Source organism: Macaca mulatta, chromosome 1 (assembly GCF_049350105.2).
Source record: "Macaca mulatta isolate MMU2019108-1 chromosome 1, T2T-MMU8v2.0, whole genome shotgun sequence".
In the NCBI taxonomy this organism is placed as follows: domain Eukaryota; kingdom Metazoa; phylum Chordata; class Mammalia; order Primates; family Cercopithecidae; genus Macaca; species Macaca mulatta.
In genome coordinates, this window is record NC_133406.1 from 28,445,860 (window position 1) to 28,467,208 (window position 21,349).

Sequence of the window (21,349 nt, forward strand, 5' to 3'; positions counted from 1 at the left end):
TAACTAGGTATTTTTAAGCCATTAAATTTTGATAAATTGATGCATCGCTATAGAAAATGAACACAATCCATATACTATATATCATAGTACCATCTAAATTGATAGAGCAAAAAAAAACTGTAGGAAAGTTTCTGGTTTATGTATTAATACATGATACTCTTTTGCAGCATTAGTAGTAGAAGACTTTAATTCACCTCTGTCAGCATGTCGGCAAAGAATCCAAAAGCAAGTAAGTCTTTAGGACATAATAGATAGAGATAGGAGGAGGCATTTTTGTGTATGTGTGTGTATGAGTGGCAGATGACAGAGAGAAAACTTTACATTATTCTGTATCCATGATAACAAAAAATGTACCTTTTTTTCCCTAATGACCATAGAACATTCACAAACGTAACCATGTATTAGGCTAGAAATTTCTGTATAAATTCCAAAAAGTAGAAATAGAAGACATATTCTCTGATTACAGTGCAAAAAATTAGAAACTAACAATGAATTTATGAAACAAGCGAAAAACAACCTATCACTTGTCAAGTAAACTTTCTATTTTAAACAATTGTTGGGTCAAAGAGGAAATTAATAGGAAACTACAAAGTATTGATAATACTACATATCAAACTCTATAGTATACAGCCAAAGGGGTCACAGAGAAAAATTTACAGCCTTTAATACTTAGAAAAATAAACCAGAAAAAAATGAGAATAATGAAATCAAGTATTGAAAGCAAGAAGTTATAGAAATAAAACAAAATAAATCTAAGGATGGCAGAAAGAAAATGACCCATATAAAGATGAAGTTGAATATTTGAATTCAGGAAGAGAAAAATAGTAGTACTAATAAATAAATTCAAATCTTGTATATTTTTTTCATGATGAGACAGGCAGGCATTCACTCTGCAATATTTTTTCCTCAAAGCTATATTCCCAGTCTAATTATGTGGGAAAAAAGTCAGATAAATACAAATAGAAGTACATTTTACAAAATACCTAACCAGTACTCTTCAAAACTGTCAAGGTCATAAACAAGGAAAGATTGCTAAACTTTTAGAGATCAGAGGAAACTGGGGAGATATGCTGACTAAATGCAGCATGGAATCCTGGACTGGATCCTATAACAAGGAAAGGATATTAGTGGAAAAATAGGTGAAATCCAAATAAAGTCTGAATTTTAGTTAATGTAATTGTAATAATGTTAATTTCTTAGTTTTGAAAAATGTGCCATGATTATGTAAGATTTTGGTTAACACTGGGGGGAACTGGTTGAAGGATACATGAGAATTTACTGTCTTTGTAACTTTCCTATAGCTCTGAAATAAAAAGTTTATTTTTAAAAAAAGAATCAAAGAAGATCTAGAAAATCTAAATATACCAATTAAAATAGAAGACATAAAATAATTATCAAAGTGCTACCTCCTCCAAGCAAGCAAAGGAAAACATAACAGGTTCTAAAAATTTCATAAGGCAATTTTATCAATCATTTCAGTAACTGATAACTCTACTTATAATTAACTTATTTTGATAACATTGAAAATTTAAAAGCCCCTCATACTTTTTCCCAAGAAGTTATAATTCAAACAAAATTATATTTTTCTTTCCAATTTTAATATATGCATTTATTTCTATTTAAAAATAATATTTGATGGTACTTCCAGAAACGGTAAATGATGGTGGTAGTAATGGTAATCTTTGTTTTATTCTTTACCTTAATAAGAATGCTCTATTTATTTTCTAATTATACCTGGTACCCTCTTTTTTATCTGTCACATTAAGACAGGAACTACATAGTCATTTTATTTAAAAATGTTATCAAGTTTATATTTAAAATCTTATAAATTTGGAACTCAAAAATTATTGTGTAGAATTTCTTCTTTAGCAATTAATGTTGAGAATTGTATTATAGATTCTCTTTTATTGAACCATCCTCTATGTAATAAATACTACTAGGGCATAGTGTTTCATTCTTTTAATGTGCTGCCATATTCTGCCTGCTAATCTTTGTGTTAAGTGTTGTCCAGTAATACTCACAGTAAATTTGTCTGTAGTTTTAGTGTGTGTGTGGATGTCCTTGTTGGGCTTTGACATTAAGGTCATAGTAGCTTCAGATTTGGAAATCAGGCTCCACTAAGATGATAAGAGGCTATGTTCATTCCTTTTTAACTAATCTCCTTCTTTCTGGCTAGTGAGTAGTCTCCAGATTCTGCAATACAGTGTGAAATGGCACCACATGGTAAGTGATATTCTATAAGGATATCAATGTAATTGAAATCTCTTGGAAAAAATAACTTTTTAACTGTTTCCATTACAAGGATGTTACAAGTAATGTTTAAAGTACATGTGTTGGGGTAGAAAGGGAAAAAAAGGCAATTTGGTTAAAAATTGTTTTTACCTGTATGTCCCTGCAGCGTCATTTCTTCTTCACTCTCTCATGCTCCTGAAAATGACCTTCAGTACTAATTTAAAAGGATGAAACTCTTTACCCATGCTACTATTTATCCCACCCATCCTCCATCAACTGACTGGTCTCTAGGATAGTCTCCTCACTCATATTTTACCTTCCATCATCACTGTGGAAACCCTTCCGGTCAAACTGAAGCCCTTTCTACCTAGTCTCTATTGAATGATATTATTTCCTTATTTGAGAGCCATTCTAGTTTGCGTCTTTCTTTTTCCATTTATCTTATTGTTTTCTAGATCTTTTGCAAATTTCTTGTCTTTGATCTTTTGAGAGCAGAGATTGTGACTATTCATCTTTGTGTTCTCTGCAGTGTGTAGCATGGTATTGTCTTAGTGGATATTCACCCAGTCATTTTTCAAAATCGTATTAAAATTCTGAACCTCTAACAGACCCTACCATCATTTTAATCCACATCCAAATTAATACAGAAGAAATAGGGGAGGGCTACCATAAGAAAATATGTAATCTCCTACCTTTAGAAAAGAAATACTTCAGTGTGGATATTAAAACTTTTATAGACTTCCTTCATAATCCATAGGTCAAAGTTGCTGATAATTAAAGCAAAACATTGATAACATTTGGTGGACAAATTGACTTTTCCAGCCAAGACATGAGGAGAGTTGTTAATAAAATCATATTCTATTACACAGGGTCATTTAATCCTTTCCCATTTGTATAGTTCATAGAGTCAGAAAGAGGCAGTTTAGAATTACACTCAATCACTCATTCATTCATTCAATAAATATTTATTGATAATCTGCTATGCATTAAATATTATGCTATCTTTTTGAGAAACAAAGTAGAATAAAACTCAAACACTAGCCCCAAATTCCTTATAGTCCAATGGGAGAGATTTACAAAAAATTCAGTAGTTAGAAACTGCTACAAGTTATGAAGAAGTTACAATATTCAGGAAATGATAGAAGTACATTTGGAGGGACATTCAAATATGACTTTGGGCCAGAGAAGATTTGAGCTGGACTTTGAAGGATGAGTAGAATGCCTAGATGAAGGTGAAGTACATTCCAAGAAGAGGAAACAGCACCTGTAAAGGCATGGAGAAAGAAAAAGCAACATACATTTGTAGAATTATAGATTTTAGCTATGGTTCCCCAGGAAGTAGACTCTAAAGTAACAGTGGATGTGCTCTTTGGATCAATACTTGGGGATTAGTAGTAGAGGCAAAGTGAAGGAAGCAGGATTAAGTACAAGGAGGTGTTGAACTGCAATGCACTTGCAAAATAGGTCTCAGGTACTTCTGCAGGGTGCTCTGTAACTGGGATGACCTTTCAAAGTTGACCCTCTTTGAGGCAAGGAGGTTTGGTCTTTTTTTCCCCATGTCAACTAGTCATTAGATGTAGGTTGCTCCCAGAGAGGGGATGTGATCTTAGGTAGGAAGGATCTTTGGCTAAGAGAATTCTCAAGAATACTTATCTAAGAGCTCTCAGCTGCCAACACTTCCACAAGTTGTGGAAAGAGTATTTCAGTACTGAAATGGAGAGGGGTGGTCTAAACAGCACCCTGTAGCATCCATCTAAGACAAAAGGTGTATCTAGAATGAAGACTGGTCAAGAGGAAATGATAGGAGTTGTGGATAGAGGGGTAAGCACAGACTTAGTCATGAAAGTTCCTTTAAGCTTTGCTAAAAAGTTCAAAACCTTGGTGACTTATTTAATCAGGAGAGTGGTGTTGCTCTATCAAAATTATAGATGATGAAACACAAAGATACTCATTATAAGTAATAACAGACATCTGAGTTGCAGTGTATACTTGAGGGCTGATGGCTGTTGGGAACTCCTGCACCTGGGTCAAGTGGGCTGGTGCTTCAAAATTCAAAAACAAAAAACCAAAACACAGCACAGTGGGGATCTTCCAGAACATGTAGCTGGACCTTGAAAGTGACACTCCCCTAGTAGATTGAGTTCTTCATCAGCAGGGCTGTTGGGGGCACCACCTGCTATGCCAGAACGAATCACCAACGGGAAGGGGACAATAAATTATTTCATGGATGGACCAAAAAGGAAACATATTTCCCCTAATTCCTCAGCCACCCACAACTCCAGAGATACAAAGACAGGGAATATGAGAAAGGGAACAGAGTACTGAGAGGTGTGAGAGAGGGAAATCCCTTCCCTATTCCAATGATAGTAAAAATAGCTAAAACTTACATAGTACCGATAACATGTTAGGCAGACTCTAAGTGCTTTAAATGAATAACTCATTTAATCCCCACAACAGCCCTGTGGGGTAAGTACTACCTTGAAAATGGGGAAACATAGGCAGAAAGTCACCGGCTCATAGTCACATAGCTAGCAAGTGGCTGCAGAGTTGCTGGTCTAAGCACTAAGCTATACTGTGTTTACCCTAAAACCAAAATCCTTGCCTGCTCTGGGTATCAAGGAAGACGTTTGAACAAACAATAAAGTTGAAGATTTTAAATAAACAGGATTTAGTACTAACAATAATGATGAGACTGTATTAATAACCAAAACGAGATGGAGAATTAATGAAATCAGACTTAGAATAGTCCATAAGGGAGACAGCCATCTATCAGGGAAAGATAGGGCAAGGGAGTTGGCAGAGAAGAACAGAGCACAGTGGCAGCAGTTACAGGAAAACATAGAACCAATTCCTATATATATACCTTAGAGGCTAAAACTGCTCACAAAAGAGTATCATTAACATTCTTATATCTGCATATTCTATTGCTAGGAGAATGCACAGGAAAGCAGTAACAACTGTAGATTCTGGGGATGGAAATTAGAGGATGGGAGCTAGAGAAGGGGAAGACTTGAAAACATTGTTCACTGTTTACGCTTTTGTACTGTACTGCACATGCATGTGTATTACCTTTTCACATGTTCAAATAAATAAATAAATAAGGTATATTACTTTAAAAGTCCATTCAAAAACATGCTTCTATGAATAATCTAAGTTTTATTGCTGGATCAAACTATATCTATATTTTGATATAGTCTATATTTACAATCCATCTTTTGCTCTTGTAAAGGGGCTGTTTACTATGCATGTTTGTAAATGTCCCTCAGCCTTAAATCCTCCATTTTGTCTTAATTTTTATTCTTTATTTTCTTTTAGTCTTTATTTTTATATCATCAAATTGTTTTTCTTTGTCTCTAAGCCACTGAAAATTCCTCTTTTTTTTCCCTAGTGTGGGAGGGGGTCCTGATGAAAAAATGGAAAGATATCTTCCTATGTGGATTTGAAGGAATTTTAAAATAGAGATTTGCCATCAGTTAGAGATGATCACACTAAATTTTGATCTAGTTACATGTATATACTATTAGAGAAGCACAATAGTCCAAACACAATTATTGCCAATAGTGTGATAAGGAGTTTTGTTGAAAATATAAAGTGCACAGAAAATTTAGAAAGTGCAAATAGTTAATTATGGCATTCCAATTACAGAAACAAATTAATCAACTCCATCAATTTGTCTCTATTGATGAATAACAGGAGTTTAGTGAACCAACTCCTAAGCATGCATAGTAAAACTGTGGTTCTAAGAAAGCAAAAGCTGGACTACCATTCCAGGTCTTAATTTGTTTTTCAGCAACAGAATCTACATTTCTCTTAGCTGTGGAAAAGGCCAACTTCAGAAACCCAATTATATTCAAAAGAATGACACAGACTTAGGTTGGAAATAGGAGTTGCAAGAAGAGAGAAGGAGACAATCAAATGGCTTGTTGGAAAGAAAACATAAACTTGCTTGATGTAGAAACTGAGTTCTTGCTTGATGTAGAAACTGAGTTCTTGCTAGCATCGAGGCATGGGCCACTCAAGATAAGGCAGGACTAGCAGGATGGAAGAGCCTGCAGGGAAAGACACCTCCTAGCTGAAGATTATCAAAGTGTGTGAAAGTGATTCAAAGACAGTGGGCTAGTATGAGAGGTTGATGAGTGCTTCTCACTATATTAATAGCACAGTCCCAGCTGCTAAGTCCTACAAAGACAGGGCTGTTGTAAAAGAGCAATAATGACCATCTGAAAATGATGAGAGTGAATTCAGTCACCTGTGACTTTAGCTATAAAGTGAGAGCACCTTTTGTGCAGAACCTGGCTCTTTTGCTAATGGGTTACCACAGCCATGGGGCTGTAATCAAGAAGCACTAGCAACAGTATCAATGCCTTTGATAGATGGCAGAGGCAGCAGCAGCAGCAAGCAGCAGTTTTTAACTTCAGCAGAGGTAGGCAATGCCAACACATCAAATTATAGCAGTAAAGGAGGCATAAGACAAATCTTTAATTACTTCAGATAGCTCAGATGTAAAACACAAAATCTTTTGTAATCTATCCACTTATTTTTTTTTCAAAAATGTATTAGCTACTTTTAATTATTTACACTTTCAGAGGAACTTTGATATATACTTGTCAAATTCCTTCCAGAATTTATCTTGGCATTTTGAGTTGAAACACTGAATTTACAGATTAATTTATGAATACTTCCTTAAACTATTGTCTTATCATTAGAAACATGTTTTCTTCCTGCTTCTCTGAATATTTAGTAAAGTTTTTTCTTCATGCAGACTTCATACAATATCTTTAAAAGTATTTTATAAACAGTATTGAGTGTAAAATGTATGATTTGCAAATATATTCTCTCAGTATATGGTTTGTCTTATTTTTCTTAATGGTATCTTTGAAGAACAAGAGGTTTTAGTTTTGATCGAGTCCAATTTATCATTTTTTTCTATTTTGTGGGCCATGGTTTTAGTGTTGCATCTAAAAAGAAAAAAAACTTTTCCTAACCAAAAATGAGTGTTTTCTTCTAAGGGTTTTATAGTTTTAGCCTTACATTTATATTTATGATCCATTTTGTGTAGGTGCAAGGTAAAGTATGAGTTCATCTAACTGTGTTAAACATCTTTTGTCCCATTCTTATGTTTGTAACATAAAGTCTTGCAGCATTGGCCCATACAGTTTCTAACTTTCAGAGCTTAAGGAGATTTTCTTCATGAAGTGAATATATGATCAATTTCAAATGCTTTTATAGTTTTACAAAAATGGTATGCTCTTATTTTTAAAAGTCATGCAATGTAGATTAGGGAAAGAAAGAAAAGAAAAGAAAGAAAAGAAAGGAGGGGGGAAGGAATAGGAAAGAAAGGAAAAAGGAAAAGAAAAAGAAAGGAAAGGAAAGGAAAGGAAAGGAAAGAAAGGAAGAAGTAGGGAGGGAGGGGGGAGGGGGACAGAAGAGTGTGAGAGAGAGAGAGAGAAAGAAAGAAAGGAAAGAAAGAAAGAAACTAGAACCGTGAAAAGAGTCATCAGCAATTACTACTTCAGCCATATCTCTAGGTCACAAGTCATTTTCTCTTAAAAAAAATTGAACACATAACTTACATTGTTTTGTGGCATCCATTATGACTGATGAAAACATGATGGTGGTCTGATTCTCTAGCCTTTGTCACCTGGATTCTTTCTGTCGAAGCCTTTAAGATTTATCTTTATTTCTGGTAAACTGGAATTTTATAAAAATGTCTCTGGTATTTTTTTTAATTCAAATATACTGGGCACTCACACGTTTCCAATCTAAAGGCTCCAGCCATTTATCTCTGAGAAATTATACTACACTATTGATTGGATAATTTTTCTCTTCATGTTTTCTCCATTCTTTATGAGACTCCTATTAGCTACATATTGAATTGTAAATTCTTAAGAAATTTGACAATTTGACAGCTTTGAATTTTGGAACTCTTCAATATCTGATATTATATTTTCTGTATCAATTCATCTATCAGAGGACACTTAGGTTGATTCAATATCTTGACTATTGTGAATACGCTGCAATGAACATGGGAGTAAAGAGATCTCTTTGCTATCCTGCTTTTATTTTCTTTGGATAAATAACCATAAAGAGGATTACTGAATCATATGGTAGTTCTATTTTTAATTTTTTAGAAATCTCCATACTGTTTTCCATGTAGTTGGTTTCATGCCAATTTACATTCATGCCAAGGGTTTACATGCATCCAAGGGTTTCCTTTTTTCCATACTCTCACCAACTCTTATTATCTTTCATCTTTTTGATAATACTCATCCTAACAGGTGTGAGGCAATGTCTCACTGTGATTTTAATTTGCATTTCCTTGATAATTAATATTATTATATTGATAATATTGAGCATTTTTCATGTTCCTATTCACCATTTATGTCTTTTTTTCCCATAAGTTATTGGGGTACAGGTGGTATTTGGTTACAGAGTAAATTCTTTAGTGGTAATTTGTGAGACCGGTGCACCCATCATCTGAGCAGTATACCCTGAAACATATTTGTAGCCTTTATCCCTACCCCCCTCCCACTCTTTCCCCCAAGTCCCCGAAGTCCATCGTATCATTCTTATGCCTTTGTGTCCTCATAGCTTAGCTCCCACATATCACAGAACATACAATGTTTGGTTTTCTATTCCTGAGTTACTTCACTTAGAATAATATTCTCCAATCGAAATAGGAACACTTTTACACTGTTGGTGGGACTGTAAACTAGTTCAATCATTGTGGAAGACAGTGGCGATTCCTCAAGGATCCAGAACTAGAAATACCATTTGACCCAGCCATCCCATTACTGGGTATATACCCAAAGGATTATAAATCATTCTGCTATAAAGACATATGCACACGTATGTTTATTGCAGCACTATTCACAATAGTAAAGACTTGGAATCAACCCAAATGTCCATTAGTGACAGACTGGATTAAGAAAATGTGGCACATATACACCATGGACTACTATGCAGCCATAAAAAAGGATGAGTTCATGTCCTTTGTAGGGACATGGATGCAGCTGGAAATCATCATTCTCAGCAACCTATCGCAAGAACAGAAAACCAAACACTGCATGTTCTCACTCATAGGTGGGAATTGAACAATGAGATCACTTGGACACAGGAAAGGAAACATCACACACTGGGGCCTATTGTGGGGAAGGGGGGGCGGGGGAGGGATAGCATTAGGAGATATACCTAATGTAAATGATGAGTTAATGGGTGTAGCACACCAACATGGTACCTGTATACATCTATAACAAACCTGCACGTTGTGCACATGTACCCTAGAACTTAAAATATATAAAAAAAAAAAAGAAGAATATTCTCTAGTCTCATCCAGGTCATTGCAAATGCTGTTAATTCATTTCTTCTTATGGCTGAGTAGTATTCTATCACATATATGTATGTCATATATATGATATATATTCATATATATAAATGTCATATATATGATATATATTCATATATATATATCACAGTTTATTCACTCGTTGATTGATGGGCATTTGGGTTGGTTCCACGATTTTGCAATTGTGAATTATGCTGCTATAAACATATGTGTGCCAGTTTCTTTTTCAAATAATGACTTCTTTTCATCTGGGTAGATACCCAGTAGTGTGGATTGCTGGATCAAATGGTAGTTCTACTTTTAGTTCTTTAAGGAATCTCCATGCTGTTTTCCCTAGTGGCTGTACTACTTTACATTCCCACCAGCAGTGTAGAAGTGTTCCCTGATCACCACATCCATGCCAACATCTACTGTTTTTTGACTTTTTGATTACCGTCATTCTTGCAGGAGTAAGGTGGTATTGCATTGTAATTTTGATTTGCATTTCTCTAATCATTAGTGATGTTGAACATTTTTTCATATGTTTGTTGGCCATTTGTGTATCTTCTTTTGAGAATTGTCTATTCATGTCCTTGGCCCACTTTTTGATGGGATTGTTTGTTTTTTTCTTACTGATTTGTTTGAGTTTGTTGTAGATTCTGCATATTAGTTCTTTGTCAGATGTATAGATTGTGAAGATTTTCTCCCATTCTGTGGGTTGTCTGTTTACTCTGCTGACTGTTCCTTTTGTCCTGCAAAAACTCTTTGGTTTAATTAAGTCCCAGCTATTTATCTTTGTTTTTATTGCATTTGCTTTTGGGTTCTTGGTCATGAAATCTTTGCCTAAGCCAATGTCTAGAAGGGTTTTTCCAATGTTATTTTCTAGAATTTTTACAGTTTCAGGTCTTAGATTTAAGTCCTTAATCCATCTTGTGTCGATTTTTGTATAAGGTAAGAGATGGGGATCCAGTTTCATTCTCCTACATGTGGCTAGTCAATTATCCGAGCACCATTTGTTGAAAAGGGTATCCTTTCCCCACTTTATGTTTTTATTTGCTTTGTCAAAGATCAGTTGGCTGTAAGCATTTGGGTTTATTTCTGGATTCTCTATTCTGTTCCATTGGTCAATATGCCTATTTTTATACCAGTACCATGCTGTTTTGGTGACTATGGCCTTATAGTATAGGTTGAAATCAGATAGTGTGATGCCTCCAGATTTGCTCTTTTGGCTTAGTCTTGCTTTGGCTATGCGGGCTCTTTTTTGGTTCCATATGAATTTTAGAATTTTTTTTTTCTAATTCTGTGAAGAATGGCAGTGGTATTTTTATGGGGATTGCGTTGAATTTGTAGATTGCTTTTGGCAGTATGGTCATTTTCACAATCTTGATTCTACCCATCCATGAGCATGGGATGTGTTTCCTTTTGTTCGTGTCGTCTATGATTTCTTTCAGCAGTGTTTTGTAGTTTTTCTTGCAGTGGTCTTTTGACTACTTGGTTAGTCTATTCCTAAGTTGTTGTTGTTTTGTTTTTGTTTTGTCTTTTTTTTTCTGCAGCTATTGTAAAAGGGGTTGAGTTCTTGATTTGATTCTCCACTTGGTCGCTGTTGGTATATAGAAGAGCTACTGATTTGTGTACATCAATCTTGTATCTGGAAACTTTGCTGAATTCTTTTATCAGTTCTAGGAGCTTTCTGGAGGAGTCTTTAGGGTTTTCAAGGTAAACTATCACATTATTAGCAAACAGTGACCATTTGACTTCTTTATGGATTGGGATGTCCTTTATTTCTTTCTCTTGTCTGATTTCTCTGGCTAGGACTTCCAGTACTATGTTGAAGAGGAGTGGTGAGAGTGGGCATCCTTGTCTTGTTCCAGTTCTCAGAGGGACTGCTTTTTGTATGTCTTCTTTGGAAAAATTTTTATTTAGGTCTTTTGCTCATTTGTAATTGGGTTATCTGCTTTTTTTTTTTTTTTTTTTTTTTTTTTTTTTTTTTTTTTTTTGCCATTGAATTGTATGAGTTTCTTTTACATTTTGGATATTAACCCCTTATCTGATTTATGTTTTACAAATATTTTATCCCATTCCATAGGTTGTCATTTTAATTTTGTTAATTGCTCTCTTTGCTGTGCAGAAGCTTGTTAGTTTGATGTAGTCCCACTTGTTTAATTTTGCTTTTGTTGCCTGTGCTTTTTACGTCCTACCCAAAAAAATCTTTGCCAAGACCAATGTAAAGAAGCTCTTTCCCTATGTTTTCTTCTAGGAGTTTTACAGTTTCACATCTTTACATTTGTCTTTAATCCATTTCATATCAATTTTTGTATATGGTATAAGATAAGGGTCCCATTTCATTTATTTGCTTGTGGATATTCAGTTTTCCCAACACCATTTATTGAAGAGACTGTCCTTTGCCCAGTGTGAATTCTTGGCTCCCTTATCAAAGATTAGTTGACCATATATTAATGGGTTTATGTCTGGGCTTTTAATTTCATTCAATTTGTCTATGAGTCTGTTTTTACAGCAGTCCATACACTTTTAATTACTTAATTTTGTATTATAGCTTGAAATCATAACTGTAATACCTCCATGTTCTTTCTTAAGATTGTTTTGGCTATTGGAGGTCTAGTTCTCCAGTTTCTTGGAAAAGAAAGAATGATAAATTCTTAGTGGAATCCCTTTAATTATCACTTTTAAAGCCTAAATTGTTGTATTCAACAGCTGCACATTGCCCTGTAGTGGTTCTCAGTCCATAGTGTAAGTTTAGTCAGTCTTTAATAATACCTGACTTAAGTTGCCCTGCTATTTTTTTTTTGGGGGGGGACAAGAGTCCCGCTCTGTTGCCCAGGCTGGCGTGCAATGGTGCCATCTTGGCTCACTTCAAGCTCTGCCTTCCAGGTTACTGCCATTCTCCTGCCTCAGCCTCCCGAGTAGCTGGGACTACAGGCACCAGCCACCACGTCCGGCTAATTTTTTTGTATTTTTAGTAGAGGTGGGGTTTCACCGTGTTAACTAGGATGGTCTCAACCTGCTGACCTCATGATCTGCCCGCCTCAGCCTCCCAAAGTGCTGGGATTATAGGCGTGAGCCACCGCGCCCGGCCCTGCTGGCATTTTTATAGGCAGACTCCACACCGTATAGGTGGGACTTAATAGTTATAGTGGTATACAGAAGTGCATCTGGTAAAGAGCACACCTTACAAAATGCTGTCTGGAAATACAAATTATATAAGCATAGTTGTTGACTGTAAAAGACCTCCAGTTAGGCAAACATACTATTGTAAATTTAAATTACAGTTTGTCTGGTCTTAACACTTCTATGAACTTTTGAGCGTGTTTTCCAGCCTGATTTGGTTCCTTTAGTCTCTGTAAAAGGGAGAAGTACACATGCTATTATGAGTCTCACTGTTCTGTAATCATTAATTCTTCTTCTTTTTTTTTTTTTTTAACATGGTACTTAGGCACATAAAGTTAGCAGCCTATTGGATGCATACTCAGGCCTCTTAAGTAATGAATCCGTGATCCTGGCTGTGAACTCCAGGTATGATAAGCTATCATGCTCTTTTATTTCCCTAATTGGATGTATTTAAAATGTTATCTCTTTAAAACATGTAATTGTGAAAAATTAAGAAATTACTCCAAATTCCACCATTATAATTTGGCAACTACTATTTCTTTCTCATACTCTTTTCCAGTCTTTCTGTATTGTATAGACAGGCAGATAATCTTTCTAGCTGCTTATGCAAGCTTCATTTGCCATCAGTTTGAAGATGCATCTCAATGTAAGAAATACTAAGATATGAAAAACATATTATCATTGATTACAGAAATTGTGGTAGTAATATAGTTCAACTGTTTAAAGCTTAGCATGGCTTTGTGGACTTGGCTGGGAATGTAACCACTCTTCGCATTATTATGTTTATGGAGAAATATATTCTGATTTCTAAATAATTGTTTATAGATAATATTTACAAAGAAATTAATTCCTTTATATTTAAAACATTATCATTTTTAAGATAATACTTAAGACTCATCTGTCATATAAAGCCAAAAGCTGAACCTCATTTTTGTTTATCACTAAGAAATGGCTGGGCCAGTCACATGGCTCATGCCTGCAATCCCAGCCCTTTGGGAGGCCGAGGTGGGCGGATCACAAGGTCAGGAGATCGAGACCATCCTAGCTAACATGGCAAAACCCCATCTCTACTGAAAATACAAAAAATTAGCCAGGCGAGGTGGTAGGCGCTGGTAGTCCCAGCTACTCTGGAGGCTGAAGCAGGGGAATGGCATGAACCCGGGAGGCAGAGCTTGCAGTGAACCGAGATGGCGCCTCTGCACTCCAGCCTGGGTGACAGAGCAAGACTCCGTCTCAAAAAAAAAAAAAAAAAAAAAAAAAGAAATGGCCACCAAATTTCTATTATATTATTTGTTATCTCATCATTAATAATTATGCCTTTTTCTTGTCAGCTTTGTGGATCCCTTACTGCAGTTTGAATCTCAGCTGAAGATAATAGAGTTATCCTTTGGAATGATAGTTGTCATGCCAAGTCTTGACAAAGTAAAAGAAATGGGGAGCAGTAATGAGGACTTTGAGGACATGGAGGTAAAATTTTTCTTCCTTTAATCATTGTAGGATATTATTACACATCACAGCAATCCTGCAGAATGTGTCTCAGCAGGTGATAATCTTGAGAGTCCTCCTCTTCACTCTTTTTAGTTGTAACAGTCAGTGCACTTATCTATACCCCTGGACTCCTTGTGAGTTCTACAACCCATGGGATTTTAGTGGATTCTGTAGGATTTGTAGGAGCAAATAAGTGAAGATATTTTTGGGTAATTGGTTTAGCAAGAATAGGGAGTTTGCTGGCAAATGTTTCAAAGAATGGAATAGGAACATAGAAAGATGGAAGTAGAAAGAATCATACAGTAAGATTAGCAAACATCTGTGGTCTCCATTTCCTCAGCATTGCTATACAGTGAACTCGCTCTATAAGCTAGAGAAGAAATTCGTGGCTTATGGTATAACGTGAGGTCTCAGCATAGCCACCTCTCTCCTTTCTTCAGTTTGTGGAGAGAACCTAGAACACTCAGATGCAAAACTATCAGGCCAATTATTTCCTTTTATAAGAGCTTCTATACAAATATCAGATAATTTCAGCCTCTTCTGCAATTGATGCAAGGTGACTTTAATGTAGAAACTTTCTCAGCTATATTCCTATATCCCTAACACAGATTTTTAGGCTGCTAATTTTCCCAAATGTGCCATTCTTTTCCAACTTGGCCTCTTCCAAATATTTCTGAATGGCTACCTGAGAATACTCAGAGATACTTTTACTTTTTACTGGTGAGGACCACTCTGGTAGTTGGAAGAAGAAAAATAACTTTCTGAGTTAAATGAAACTCTTCTTCCAATACTAGCAAGAAAGAAAAAAAAAATGTGTTGTTATATAGCATTTCAACATCCAAATGCCCCATGTTTATTAATGTTCCATGTATTTTATATGTCAGCTACTCACACATGGAAATTTCCAATACCTACATAGCATACAATTTCTAGTACCTACATAGTGTGTGGAACAACAAATCTTACTGTTTCCATCTATTTACATATAAAATGTATTCAATATTGGATTTTTTTTTTTTTTTTTTTTTTTTTTTTTTGAGACAGGGTCTTGTGCCGTCACCCAAACTAGAGTGCAGTGGCACTATCTTGGCTCACTGCAGTCTCCACCTTCTGGGCTCAAGCAATCCTTCCATCTCAGCCTCTCAAGTAGCTAGGACTACAGACATGCACCACCATACCTGGTTAATTTTTGTTTTGTTTTGTTTTGTTTTATAGAGATGAGTTCTCACTACGTTGTCCAAGCTGGTCTCAAACTCCTGAACTCTAGTAATCCTCCCACCTTAGCCTCCCAAATTGCTGGGATTATAGGTGTGAGCCACTGTGCCTGGCCTGAATTATATTTAAATATGACGTTTGGGTAACTTGTAGGTGTCAGTTAAAATAAGAACCAAGTCACATCATGCTGGAATCTTCTCCAACCTATTTCAAATCACAAAGGCATAAAAGTCTATTTTTTTACATAGATAGTAGTAAGTGTCAGCACTTAAAATAGCAATTACTGTCTACCTCCATCACAACTACTCAGGTGGATATTCACAAATTAATGCTTTCAATGAACTTAAAGCAACAGTTAGAATAAAATATATTCATGTTATTACATTCTAAAAGATGATGGAAAATTGAAAAGTATATGTACAAGAGTATCCCGAAACAAGCACTAGAAAGATAATCTATAAACAGCTAAGGCAAGAGAAAATTTAAAATTTTAGATGTGAGAATTTTTCTAAATCTTCATCATTAGAATAGGAAATAAAACTTTTTATAAATAGGGGGACAAAACTATTAGCCAGGGCTATGTTCTTTTTGAAAATTAACTCATACCTAATGTAAATGACGAGTTAATGGGTGCAACACACCAACATGGCACATGTATATATATGTAAGGAACCTGCACGTTGTACACGTGTACCCTAGAACTTAAAGTATAATCATAATAATAATAAAAAATAAAGAAAAAAATGAACCCAAAATCATGCATCCAGTGAAAATAAATCCAACATATTGAATTCTCAAGCAAAATCACATTTAAGCACAAAGAATATTGAGAAAATGCAGCATTCATAAACACGGAGAAGTAAGTTTTTATAAAATTAAATTTACAGCTTTTCCTCCTATAAACATGGTAGATGCAGGCCAGGCGCTGTGGCTCACGCCTGTAATCCCAGCACTTTGGGAGGCCCAGGCGGGTGGATCATGAGGTCAGGAGATCGAGACCATCCTGGCTAACACGGCGAAACCCCGTCTCTACTAGAAAAATACAAAAAATTAGCCGGGCGTGGTGGCGGGCACCTGTAGTCCCAGCTACTCAGGAGGCTGAGGCAGGAGAATGGCGTGAAACTGGGAGGTGGAGCTTGCAGCAAACCGAGATGGCACCACTGCACTCCAGCCTGGGCGAGAGAGTGACACTCCATCTCAAAATAGTAATAATAATAATAAAGAAAGAAAGAAAGAAAAAAAACATGGTAGATGCTTATTATAGAAAATTTAAAGATTATAGAAAGTCACTACATAAAAAATACTCATTCTATTTCTCAAAGGGAATTACATTTTTATGTTTTCCTTTGTCTTTTTTCTTCGTATATTTTTTAATATCTGAGATAATGCTAGAAGTCTTTAAATATGTGTGGCATTTTACAATTTGATGTTAAGTATTTTCTGTGTCACTGATTTATGTTCAAGGAATTGAAACCCAATTAAAAGTAACTTTTAAGCAAGAAAAAAGCTGTAGACACTAGGTAAAAGTTTCTCTAAGACTGGCTGTGCAATGTTTTTGTGTTTCAGAATTTATACCACAATATTTTAAATATATATGAGAACATTCTTCTGACCTTGGTGTCTAAAGACCTCTACAAACTACAAATCTTAAAGGTAAAGGGGAAATAAGTAGTTTAATTTTCTTGTCATAAATCTAGTATGCTCACTATGCTTCGCTGTCTTTTCACTTGCTATATTTGTGTCTCCTTCAAGTATTTGATGACTGAAAGTTTTTCTTTACCACAAAAGAGGGAAATGTAGTCACTTCCCTTTGTTTGAATTACAGAGGCACACTTTTAGGAATTTAATTTGGGAAGGACAGCATCAACAGGCACTTGAAAAACCAGGTCTCATGTGGTGCTATATGGGTGAACACAATTTGGAGTGGCAGAGAAAGTATTAGAGAGCAATGTTAGCCTAAACTATCCTCAAGTTCACATAGCTATGAAACCATGCTGTGTATGTCTGTATGCATGCTGCTTCTTCATCAACTCAGGTACTAAAGAAAATGCTGAGCATTCTATCTTCATGGATACTACTGTACCTAAAGAAGGCCTAATGACAATTCAAAACCTATTTTTCACAACTTAATTTTTTAATGTCTAAACCAGAGACAGAATACTGCACTGCATGTCTTATGGTCTTCAATTTTGCATTCCTAACATGTTGGCATCAGAGGCCAACTGTGTAGAAGTACTGGAAAAACAGATCAATTTATCCTACTGGGAGCATCTATGAGCTGTATAAATCATAAATACACACAAGTAAAGAAGCAGTATTGGTATTTATGAGGACAAAAAGGAATTTGAAGAAAAATAAAATGTATTAGGCTAATTTGTGCCTAATTTGAGCCAACTGTTTTTTTTTAATTATTCATTTAACAAATGTTGTCCACTAGCTAGCCACATGCAGAAGATTGATATTGGACCCCTTCCTTACACCATATACAAAAATTAACTCAAGATGGATTAAAGACTTAAATGTAAACCCCAAAACTATAAAAATCCTAGAAGACAACCTATGCAATACCATTCTGGACATAGGAACAAGCAAAAATTTCATGAAAAAGGTACCAAAAGCAGTGCAACAAAAGCAAAAATTGACAAATGGGATCTAATTAAACTGAAGAGTTTTGCCCATCGTAAGAAACTATCAATAGAGTAAACAGACAACCTACAGAATGGGAGAAAATTTTTGCAAACTATGCATCTGACAAAGGTCTAATATCCAGCATATAAAAGGAACTTAAATTTACAAGAAAAAAAAAATCCATTACAAAGTGGGCAAAGGACATGAACAGACACTTTTCAAAAGAAGACATACATGTGACCAACAAGAATATGAAAAAAAAAGCTCAACCTCATTGATCATTAAAGAAATGCAAATCAAAACCACAATGAGATATCAACTAACACCAGTCAGAATGGCTATCCATAAAAAGTCAAAAAACAGCAGATGCTGGCAGGGTTGTGGAGAAAAATAAATGCTTATACACTGTTGATGGGAGTGTAAATTAGTACACCCATTGTACAAAACAGCATAGTGATTCCTCAAAGACCTAAAAACAGAAATACCATTTGACCCAGCAATTCCATTACTGGATATGATATATCCAGAGGAATGTAAATTGTTCTGTCATAAAGACATATGCACACATGTTGCAACACTATTCACAATAGCAAAGACATGGAATCAACCTAAATAACCACCAGTGGTAGACTGGACAAAGAAACGGTAGTACACATACACCATAGGATACTATGCAGCCATACAAAAGAATGAGATTATGTGATTTGCAGGAATTTGGATGGAGCTGGAAGCCATTATCCTTGACAAACTAACACAGAAACAGAAAACCAAATACTGCATGTTCTCACTTATTAGTGAGAGCTAAGTGATGAGAAAACATGGACACTTATTGGGGAACAACAGATACTGGGGCGTAACAAAGGGTGGAGGTTGGGAAGAGGGAGAGAATCAGGAAAAATAATTAGTGGGTACTAGGCTAATACCACAAGTTTATCTATATAAAAACCTGCACATGTACCCCTGAACTTAAAATAAAAGTTAAAAAAGTTGTTATCCTCACGACCCTTCACGGTGATTATGAATCCTCCCCTTCCGTGCCCGTGCATGCTCTTTTATTCACCCCATGAAATTATCAATAGTTTCCATTTATTGAGTTAAGCATTGACTCCATGTCAGACACTAAATTGAATATGTGAGTTATCTCATATAATCCTTAACATAATCTCGTGAGGGGGTTACTGTAATTTCTTCCATTTCACGATAAAAAAAAAATGAAAACAGAGAAAGGAGCAATAATATATATAATGCTAATGTGTGGAGGAGCCCCTCTATCTTGGGAACCTGTTACTTAACCACTTTGTTCTTATACCTACCTTGCCTAAAATCTTCCCTGATTCTCGAAAAGGGCTGAAACCTCACTCCTGAAAAGGCCAAGGCAGAGGCTGACCTCTCTGAGATTTAGAAACTCTTTCACCTTAGGAAATAGACTTCAAACATTTTTCACAATGGGAGCAAGAGCAGGTGAAGAGGTTTGGCCAACCATTGACATAAATATAGTAGACCCTGACAGATTGCCTTAAAGAAAACTATTAATGGTGGTTAGTATATGAGGCATATGCAGTATTCTTCCCTTCTCAAGAGAAGAATTAATCCCTCTGAGGATTAAGAACAGCTAGAAGGTGCAGCTAAGACAGATTTGAATCAAAATTTGCAAGAACTTTCTAACAAACCTGCCTCCAGTAATGTACTCTCTAACCATAAGCCAGAATATTTGAGTGGTGAATTGGCAGAGGAATTCTGGAATGTCTTTTAAATCTGAAATGCAGCTTGTCATTTAAAAATAAAAGGGAGAATACATACGTTGAAAGAAAAAGAGGAGGCAAAGCAGCTGATAATCATATCATAGCCTCGTGCTGAACTATTCATGGTGCTAACAAAGTGACTATTATAGTGGATATTAGTAAATACTTGTTGAATAGAATAAAATAAAATAAAACCCAGAAACAGTTTCTATAGTAGATGAAGTAGTATACTAGATGCTTATTGTCTGGGTTTTTGAGATAAATGTAGCTTAAGTGTGAAATAACCAGGAGACTGTGGGAATGCCTGAATTGGTGACGTTGGAGAATAGAGGAAAGGTTCTTGGAAAATGGAAATTGCATGGTTCAAGGATGACTTTGTGTTTCCAACAGGAAATGCTCGTGTGGATGAGTAAAGATAGCTCATATCTGCAAGAGAGAATCATGGTGATCATCAACAAGGTGTTAAGATTTACAGTCAGGAAAGTCAGAAAATATGTAAGTCACAGAGTATAACAATGCCACCTGATTCTGAAGACTGCATTTCTATAGTGCTGCTTTCCGTGTCTTGGGTCCTAACAGTACTTGACAGGTCCTTGGTATTATTGTACTGGTAGGTTGGTTGGGATATCAGAAAAGGGGTCAATATCCTACATGACTTTTTGTCAATCAGAACAGTTTCTCAAACAATTGGTTAAGATGCATCATGCTTTATGCAAAGAACATGAAGGTGTTAAAACCAGATTCTTGCTGACTCTGAAATTTCCTCTGTAGACCACAATTTGTAATTTTTAAAATTCTTCCAACCTTACCTGTCTTCTTATGTATTACTTCCTAAAATAATTTGAAAGCTGTTATTTATTTATTTATTTTAAATTTATACAAGTAATCCTCAAGTTCTTTCATTGTGAAACATGCTAGAGGTAGAGCATAAGTCTCCCTTTACTATCCTCTCCACACCAACCCTGTCCTTAGCCATGTCAGCATGATGTGTGTCCTACCAAACCACTTTCAATGTGCATACCCACATATAAAACACACACTGAAATACATAGCTTTATTACTTATTGTTTCTTTACTAAAGTTGTATTTACATATGGTTCTACAATTTGCTTTTTTCACTGAAACAATACATCCTACAGATATTTTCATGTCAACATATGTAGATTCATTTTATTATTTTAAATACAGTTTATAGCCCATAGTTTTAACATATTATGATCCATTTAGCTATTTTTCAGTTGATGGACATTAAAGTATCATTTAATTTTTTCTGCTTCAAACAATACAAAATGGGCATCTTTGTGCAAGTACGTGAGTGTGTACCTGGAAAGGCTTAGAAAGGTGATGGTCAGATAAAGAAATATGATAGGTTAAAGTTTAGTAACACAAAATTGTCCACCAATTTGCATTCTTATAAATATTAAACTGCCCATTTCCCCACACCTTCACAAATACTGGGATATAATCAGACTTTAATTTTTGCATTTCAGATGGAGAACAAATAGGTATGTCATAATCACCAATATTTACTGAGTTTGTCTATACTTTGAATGCCATCATGGCCTGCCTTCTAAAAAACGTCATACTACCTATG

The 21,349-nt window shown here is 35.4% G+C and overlaps 1 protein-coding gene across 1 annotated transcript in view; it reads left to right on the forward strand.

Moving 5' to 3' along the window:
• The first annotated feature begins 204 nt into the window (after positions 1-204).
• Positions 205-21,349, forward strand: part of MROH9 (maestro heat like repeat family member 9) — a 128,354-nt gene continuing 107,209 nt past the window's right edge. The window contains exons 1-6 of the mRNA XM_077988826.1: positions 205-229; positions 6,522-6,655; positions 13,008-13,087; positions 14,014-14,149; positions 16,952-17,038; positions 20,146-20,250. Of these exons, the coding sequence (XP_077844952.1) occupies positions 205-229; positions 6,522-6,655; positions 13,008-13,087; positions 14,014-14,149; positions 16,952-17,038; positions 20,146-20,250 (567 nt within the window). The remainder of the gene's footprint in view (positions 230-6,521; positions 6,656-13,007; positions 13,088-14,013; positions 14,150-16,951; positions 17,039-20,145; positions 20,251-21,349) is intronic.